Genomic DNA, 9,751 nt, shown 5'->3' on the forward strand with positions numbered 1-9,751 from the left:
TGGACTATGTCAGGTGTCTGGGGTTACAAGCCTTACGATAATATTGAAAGACTCCAATACAGAGCAATCAGGACATTTATGGGAGTTGGGAAATGTAGTCCGATTCCGGCTATTTGTGGTTATATGGGTTGGACCCCTGCATATATCCGTCGCCAGTGTAACATGATAAGACTTTGGCATACAATAACAAGTATGCACATAGGTCGAATTCCAAATCGTATTTTCCAATGGGAGTCAACTTTATCAGAAAAATATAAGAAAACATGGTACATCGAGCTAACATCAGTGAACTTTTGGAACTATTTAGCAATAACTACACAAATGGACTAAGTGTAAAATTTATTGCCAACTACTCAGAACTTTTGCTCCGTCAAAAACATCACGATAAATGGAAACTGGATATTGTGAACATGCCAAAATTACGAACTTTTAGATGTCTTGAAACAAACTTTGAAACACAGCAGTACATTATCACTAATATGACACAAAAACAGAGATCGACTTTAGCAGGATGCGTTGTGAGACTTTTCCGTTGGAATTAGAACTTGGGCGTTATCGTGGTATCCCATCAAATAGACGTTTTTGTAAAGTTTGTAATGACAATGTATCCGTTGAGGACGAAAAACATTTTTTAATTAAATGTCCTTTATATTCGCGTGAAAGAAAAATGCCTTCGCTGACTTTCAGCAACGTAACAACACAAGACCTTTCCGTTCTTTCTGATGACGAAATACTAATTAAATTGCTAACTACAGACTGCAAACTAGTGTCAAACTATATATTCAATATTTCAAAAATCAGAACTCAGTTACTTTCTCATTGTGATATTTAAATAATCTTGTTTTAAAATGTTCATGAAGTATTAATTTCATATTTTCTATATTCGCGCAAATTATAGATATTGACAGTGCTTCGTAAGCCTTTGAAGGCTGGCTGATTGACTGTGTATCAATGAATGTAAAATAAATGTTATATCAGGTTGCACTATAAATAAAATTATATATATATAATCATTCCATGCACCAAATATAGTTGCCACACAATTTATAATATCCTTATGACAACGAAAACATTGACCAATCAATTAAGTCGGGTCAGATAATCAATGCCAGACAATAATGAACGATCATACGATTATTGTTTTTAAATTCTTCAGTATATGAGAAATGGACTAAACAAAGAAAACTTTACATTGACCAATGAACCATTAAAATGCGGTCAAGGACAGCTAAATGCCAATTTGGTCTATAACTTGTCAAAGTGTAAACTATATATCAAATCTATATCTTCAAGCATGACGAGAAAGTGTGAAAAAACTGATTATTTAAGAGAATTTTTTCGAAGTCTGAGGACCATGACTACACAAAATTCGAACTTTGTACTGTTACTTGTCATGATATACCAATTATCAAATTATTTTTTTCCAAACATGACGACAAAAAAAAAAGTGTGATAAACTGATTATTTGAATGAATTTTCATATTCCAAGGACCATAACTCTGAACAAAATAATACGACCAGAACAAAATTGAAACTTGATCTGTAACTTGTCATGATAAACAATAATCCAAATATCAAATCAAATATATTCAAGGATGAAGAAAAAAAGATCAAATATATTCTATAAGGATGAAGAAAAAAAGTGGAAAACTGAGTTGCCTGACTGATGAATGGACAAGAATGGACAGACAGATAGAGTGCAAATATAAACCAACATCTTATAGTAGCTGCACGGGTTGCTCTTAATAACACAGCAAATGATGATATTAAAGAAATGGAAAATCCTTCCAACCACAGTTCTATCATGTATCAATAATAGAAAGTACAAAATTTAGACTGATGAATTTTCCTTCTGCATTCTCTTACACAAACATAACAGGCAATAGATAATAATAAACAATTCTTCATCATCTCTTTTAATGTCTATACACATTAATTTCCACTTAGGCCTTGTATCCTCTGCTCTTCCTACGTCCTCTAGCTCTCTCAAATTTCCTTCCCTTGGAGCGTACCAATGGACTGAAAAGTAGAAAAAATATTTACCATCATAACATAACAAGTATGAATTCAGAAAAAGAATTTTAAACGTGTTCACCATCTAAAGGTATTTTAAAAACATGTAATCATCATTATATTTTTTGAATAAAGTATGATTACAGGATGGGCAAGAAATATTTAGCAGTGCCAAAGAATGCAAATCAAGGCATGTAACAAATTTCAGTGATCATAAAACCATTGAGTTTTTTACTTATAAAATGAGTTTGTGTCGGGGTATTTGGATTGTAAATGATATCCAAGCACAAGGTAAAATTATAAAGCTTACGCTGTATGACTGTGTGGTACACCAGTAGCAGCACCAAAGTAACGGTAAGATTCCCTGGCTTTCCTTCTTCCTAAAATTATAAAAAAATATACCTCATTATTTAATCATTCTCCATCTTTAATGAATGGGAAAGCTCGTATAAAAATAATCAAAAACTATTTCTTTATCAAAATAAAGTTTTCAATTCATTTAAATGTATACAGTATTGTTGGTTTTCCCATTTGAACGGGTTTAAACTAGTCATTTTTGGGGCCCTTTGTAGCTTGCTTTTTCGGTGCGAGCCAAGGCTCCTATTGGAAGACTATAACCTATAATGATTTTTCTTTCACAAATTGTGACTTGGATGGAGAGTTGTCTCATTGGCACTCATACCACATCATCTTATATCTTTATACAGTCAAGAATTTTCTTTGTTTAAAAGTGTATAAAATTGCCATTGATATAGAACTTACCTTGAACAATAACGGTATTCTTCCCTCTTGGTGATTTGAGGGCCAGCTGATCAAATGTCATAATTTCTCCACCAGCCTTCAGAATTCTTGCTCTTGCTCTCTCTGTTACTCTAAGAGCACATACCTGAAATCCAAAATAAAATTTCAATATTCTATATTCGAGACTATAAATTGCACAAAACAGTTTTACAAATTTCCAGTTTAAATTATAACCAGGTGCTCCGCAGGGCGCAGCTTTATACGACCGCAGAGGTCGAACCCTGAACAGTTGGGGCAAGTATGGACAAAACATTCAAGCGTGATACAGCTCTAAATTTGGATTGTGATCAAATTTTTGACATTACATGGGTTTTTTTTACACAAAACAAATGTCAAGATTTTACAAATCAATTAAAGATTTCTTCTTCAAACTTTTTAAATCTAAAATTAAATAGTTGACACAGCATAGGTTTCTGACACAGAATGAATGTGGTCGAATGAACTTAAAAGGTTTTTTTTGCCTTTGAGCAATTCACTATGCTGTTGAATATTAATCCTCTCAAAAAAATGTTTGAAGAAATTTTCTTTTTATTTATGAAATCTGAAATGAGAAAAATTTAAACCCCCCCCCTTTTTTTTCACATCCCCGCTTCCCTTTTTCCAAAACTGATATCAATTCAAATTTCTAATGGAGTTTGCAACAATAACCACTCTTTTAAATACATCATAAAATATTAAAATGTAAAATAAAGTGCTTGTTATCACTGAATGGTAAAGATTGGTTGGTAGTAAAAGTAATTATACATTGTTTATTGTATAAAACAATAAAAAAAACTTCATCAGCAACATTTTATATTGGAAAATTTCCAATGAAGTTATTTACATAAAGTTATTGGCAAATAAAAATAGAAAATGACATCATAGTCATGTCTGGCAAATGTCCAACATACATTATCTAAAAACATTGTAGATAAGATAAGGAAAAAAAAGCTTCATCAGCAACATTTTATATTGGCAAATTTCCAATGAAGTTATTTACATAAAGTTATTGGCAAATAAAAATAGAAAATGACATCATAGTCATGTCTGGCAAATTTCCAACATATATTATCAACTACTATTCTATACAAAGAAAGATAACTCCAATTGAAAATTTCTTGCTATTGCATAATATTGTGCAATTAGATATTTCTAGCTATTGTGCAATACTGTGCAATTGAAAATTTCTTGCTATTGCACAATACTTGATATGGAATCCTGATTTGGACCAACTTGAAAACTGGGCCCATAATCAAAAATCAAAGTACATATTTAGATAAAGCATATCAAAAAAGCCCAAGAATTTAATTTTTGTTAAAATCAAACTTAGTTTAATTTTGGACCCTTTGGACCTTAATGTAGACCAATTTGAAAACTGGACCAAAAATTAAGAATCTACATACACAGTTAGATTTGGAATATCAAAGAACCCCAATTATTCAATTTTTGATGAAAACAAACAAAGTTTAATTTTGGACCCCCATTCGGACTAACTTGAAAACTAGGCCAATAATTAAAAATCTAAGTACATTTTTAAATTCAGCATATCAAAGAACCCCAAGGATTCAATTTTTGTTAAAATCAAACTAAGTTTAATTTTGGACCCTTTGGACCTTAATGTAGACCAATTTGAAAACGGGACCAAAACTTAAGAATCTACATATATAGTTAGATTCGGCATATCAAAGAACCCCAATTATTCAATTTTTGATGAAATCACACAAAGTTCAATTTTGGACCCTTTGGGCCCCTTATTCCTAAACTGTTAGGACCAAAACTCCCAAAATCAAACCCAACCTTCCTTTTATGGTCATAAACCTTGTGTTTAAATTTCATAGATTTCTATTTACTTATACTAATGTTATGGTGCGAAAACCAAGAAAAGTGCTTATTTGGGCCCCTTTTTGGCCCCTTATTCCTAAACTGTTTGGACCTCAACTCCCAAAATCAATCCCAATCTTCCTTTTGTGGTCATAGACCTTGTGTTTAAATTTCATTGATTTCTATTTACTTATACTAAAGTTATTGTGCGAAAACCAAGAATAATGCTTATTTTGGCCCTTTTTTGGCCCCTAATTCTTAAACTGTTGGAACCAAAACTCCCAAAATCAATCGCAACCTTTCTTTTGTGGTCATAAACCTTGTGTCAAAATTTCATAGATTTCTATTTACTTAAACTAAAGTTATAGTGCGAAAACCAAGAAAATGCTTATTTGGGCCCTTTTTGGCCCCTAATTCCTAAACTGTTGGGACCAAAACTCCCAAAATCAATCCCAACCTTCTTTTTGTGGTAATAAACCTTATGTTAAAATTTCATAGATTTCTATTCACTTTTACTAAAGTTAGAGTGCGAAAACTAAAAGTATTCGGACGACGACGACAACGACGCCGACGCCAACGTGATAGCAATATACGACGAAAAAATTTTCAAATTTTGCGGTCGTATAAAAATTCATTGTTTAAAACTTGTTAGGGAACGAAACTTATGTGACGGTACCCAAATTCCACCTATTTTGACAGTTTTTCACCCAAGTTTTTTATGATGGAGACAAAAATTACCATTTTGAGTTTATTGGAACAAAACTTATTTGAAGGTACCCAAATTACACCTATTTTGACAGTTTTTCACCCAAGTTTTTTATCATCGAGACAAAAATTACCATTTTGAGTTTATTATGCAGCCGCATCCTTCTATATTATATAGGTACACCAATTTGATTTTAAATCCATATTAAGTCATAGAAAAATCGGTTTGAATAGACCTCCAAACTATCCAGGATTCTGTAATGACGAGTACCCAAATTGCATCCATGCTTAAAAATTCACATCATTTAACAGATGTTTTGTTTTATTTTTTCAAATATTTCGAACAATTTGACATTAGCACAAGCTCACTTTTCCAATTTTTTTTTAATGGTTTTTTAAATTTATGTTTGTAACGTATTTTTTTTTGTTCATTTTAAAAAGATGACTTTTTGTGAAAGTCACATGGTGGCGTTGTCTTACATTTTTCTTTTCCAGTGAAAGCTTTATTTGTTGATATAAATTGTGAACATTTAGTGTATATTTGAATATATTCACCTATTTTGTAAGACATGTATAATGGCAAGTAATCCAAACATAAATTGTTTAGTCTCCAAGGAAAACTTTTAAGAATTTCTCAGCTGTTAATGTTGAATAGGTGCAATTTGGGTAATGTGACCATATATATGCATGGTAAGTAAAAGTAAAAGCATAAAATATAAATAAATGAAGGTGTCTTAAATCTATATATATCAATTTTGGAGTACCCGTGCTATTTTTTCATTTGGCCAGAAAAAAATATGTTTCAGGTTTCATCATAAAATGATAAATATAGGCTAAGGGTAGGTAGTTTGCATTTCCATTTTATTGTATTTCTTATTTTATTTTTGAGACATGATTGTGGTTGTGGAATTCATCTTGCCATAGCCGCAATTGTCCACGAGGCAAGTTTACTTGTTTTTTAATAAGATTATTTCCCTTTGTAATTGATCAGAAAAAAATGGGGGCATAGTGTTTATTACATCACACCAGTCGTGAACCTTAATAACAGGTCTCATATTCATGATTGTGAACACAAGATGTATCAGGCAGTTGATTTCTTTCATTGACAGCTCTAATTAGCTTCTGACACAAGTTTTTCATACCTTAATTTTTGGTATCTCCATTATACGGACATCATCAGTAATAGTTCCTACAACTACAGCGGTCTTGTTGTCACGTCCTTTCTTCTTCATGAGACGAACCTACAGCAAAATAAACTATACTTAAATGTGAACAATCAAACAATGATCACATCAAAGACTACATTTTGTTATCAAAATATTTACAAAAAGACCAGAAAATGTAAGCAGAATTTGTATTTAATCTTATAGTTCATTATAGAAAAGACATTAACAACTTATTACTTAATCTTAAAGTAGCATAAGACTACTGTTTCAGTTTTGTCTAACCGGTCAAATATGTGACAGTACAAGGAACTTTTATGATTTTGATGTGTAAATTTAGACTATACTACATAGTTCATGTACACATAGTTGTAAATTACTCAATATTAACAACATTGTCTGAACAATTTGGAGAAACAAACACTTTACAAAATTGCACCGGAAAAAGGAAAATATTGTCATTAAAACCAATTGTTCATAAATAAGGCTGTTAGGCCAAATAAAATAATATGTGTGTTTCCTATAACATCTATGAAAATAATAAGGTATCATAGGTACGAACGAAGTCAATTCTTTTTCTTTCATTTTTTTTTATTTACATTTAACATTTATCATTTCAACGCCTTATAATTTTATAGCGGACTATGCAGTATGGGCGTTGCTCATTATTGAAGGCTGTTCATTGACCTAAAGTTGTTTCCGAGTCATATGGTCTCTTTGGCAATCATCATACATACCACATCTTTTATATAATGAAGCCCAAAATTAACATCTAATACACTTTTGTGTTAATCTGTCCCAATAAAGTGAATAAATTAAGGTTCATCATAACCTTTTGGCCAAAATGGCTGTATTTACACCCCAAATTTTACTCTGAGTACAGACTAACCTATACACCTGCAACCGTTTTAAGGGATGGCAGGAACTAGATATATAAATTTTAAATGCATTTTATGTTTCAGAAAATTATAAACTTTTCTAGATTTTGCTATCCATTTTTTTTCGTTCCTGCAGAAGGTGCAAAAATTAACTAAGTAGTGAAAATGATTGAGAAACTCCCCTCATATAATCAATGTTGTGAGTAGTATTGATTTAAATGGACAATAGATGGACAATAGACACCTGTAACAGTGTTCCAGCTAGGTTTTCAAAAGGGCAGGGTGCCAATCCGGAAAAAAGGGCATTTAACGTGCGATATGATAATATGAAAAGGGCATATTTTAATAAAAGATGTTAATCAAACATTTGTGTTTATTCGTTGAATCACAGGTTATACAAGAACATCTTTAGCCCATATAGAACTCTATCTTTCTACTTTTAAGGCTGAAAAACTTGTCAAGCAGCTTGTCACACAAGTTTTTTTATCATTGCTTGGCACAGTTGAACTTTATATGCAGTATGTTTTGAAAGGAGATCTGTTTCATACTGTTTCTATGGTCTACCACATTTTACCAGTTTCACCTTTCTACCCCTGCTGTGCTTGATGGCAATACAGCACAAAACAGCTGTGCTCAGTAAATTCACAATTTTAGGATATAAAGCAACAGTGAAAAATAGTATCAAAAATAAAGAATACAGAAAAAGATGACCAACGCACCCTACCAACACTGCTACTAAGACCCTCTTTAACTTTTCCCATAACTCAAAATAAATACCTAAGCATATATATTCTTAAGCAAGAAGTATGGAGAGCACAGGGCGCCGCGCCGCGCCCTCTGAAAACGGCCTAGCTGGAACACTGTGTAAACAATAGGTGATTTAACAGGTTTAAACTGTGTAACTGAGTGGACCGTATCAAATGAAACTCAGGTGTTTGTTTATTTTGCTATCTTCTGCAGACTGGAAAAAAATTAACATCAAAATCCAGGTAAGTTTTTAATTTTCTGAAACGTAGACTTCATATAACTTTTATATATCTAGTTCCTGCCATGCCTTAAAACTTTCCTAGATGTATCAGTTTGTCTGTACTCATAGTAATTTCGGAGGTGTAAACACGGCCATATTTTTAAATTCCTTATGATGAACCTTAATCAAATCACTTGTGTATATATACTTACCAATCTGGCCAATGACAAAGGAGGCCTGTTTGTCTTGCTCATGAACAAACGTTTCAAAACTATCTTGTTGAACTTGGCATTTGTGCGTCTTGCCAGAAATCTGTAAAGCTATAATACAAATGAACAATATAAGCATATTCTGATTTCACGTACATGTATTAAAGTCATTTAAGTGAACAAAAATTGAAGTGTCATATAGTCTGCAGTTATATCAATGATACTACTTTATACCAAAAGCAAACACCATTATCCATGGACAAACACATCAGAACTTGCATGTTGTTTTGTTTCTCTTATAACTAGGAAGGACACAGAATATATTTTATAATCTTGCACCTCAATTTGGCTCAAAAAGAGACGAGTTTTAAAGTTTTTTTGCACATACATACTTATTCAAACAATATACATTGGGATCTCCTGTAGTTGGTGATCGCAATACTGGTATACCAATAAAATCAGATACAAGTCAAATTATCACCTACTTAAAACTCATTCATGTCAAATATTTGGCACCAATTACTATTTTTACAATACCTATTACTATTATATACTATTTACCCTTATGATATGTGGTATAGACTAGAGGTGACCTACAGATGTTAATTTTTGTGTCATTGATCTGTAGTGGAGAGGTGTCAACATGGCATACATGTATATGTATATTAATAAATTAGCCAGAAGTAGTCAAAATAATAATGACGTCTTGAAGGCTATTTATTTTTTTGGCTTTGGTATTAATTGATACCTTACAACTGAAGTGGCTAATACATGTCCATACCACGTACTGCTAACTCAGTCGTTTTTTGATACATACCTTTACAAGGAGACGAAGATAGATATCTTGACTTTTTGGCTCCTTTCTTCCAGTTTTTCTGTCAAACCTATGGGTAATATCGATACCCTGAAATAAAATTAAGAGTCAAGTTTTATTTGCATGTCACAGAAATAAGAAATAGTTATTTTGTACATTGGATGGGTCCAGATTCTTTGGGGTTATTATAAGTTTACACGCTCACCATTTTGACGGTTTTTAAAAAGGAAGTGGATTTCAACACAAGGGGAGACAAACCTGAAATATATGTATGGCGTGCACGTTTACTAAAATTTTAGATAGACCAGGAACATATTTACTGTTCCCACGTTAAATGGGTTTGAAAAATTTATTTTCGCAAAGTTGCTATTGATACCTGGTTTAGTCATACTGATTTAGTC

General features: G+C 32.1%; 1 protein-coding gene across 1 annotated transcript; it reads right to left on the reverse strand.

The window, feature by feature from the left end:
* Positions 1 to 1,900: 1,900 nt before the first annotated feature.
* Positions 1,901 to 9,493, reverse strand: LOC139488244 (large ribosomal subunit protein eL18-like). Its single transcript, XM_071273726.1, has 6 exons — positions 9,354 to 9,493; positions 8,540 to 8,647; positions 6,462 to 6,560; positions 2,776 to 2,899; positions 2,324 to 2,393; positions 1,901 to 2,019 (listed from the first exon to the last, which is right to left on the reverse strand). The coding sequence occupies exons 2-6, from the start codon at positions 8,579 to 8,581 to the stop codon at positions 1,944 to 1,946; spliced, it is 411 nt and encodes a 136-aa protein (XP_071129827.1). The 5' UTR covers positions 8,582 to 8,647; positions 9,354 to 9,493; the 3' UTR covers positions 1,901 to 1,943.
* Between the last annotated feature and the right edge of the window lie 258 nt (positions 9,494 to 9,751).

Source organism: Mytilus edulis, chromosome 9 (genome assembly GCF_963676685.1).
Source record: "Mytilus edulis chromosome 9, xbMytEdul2.2, whole genome shotgun sequence".
NCBI lineage: Eukaryota > Metazoa > Mollusca > Bivalvia > Mytilida > Mytilidae > Mytilus > Mytilus edulis.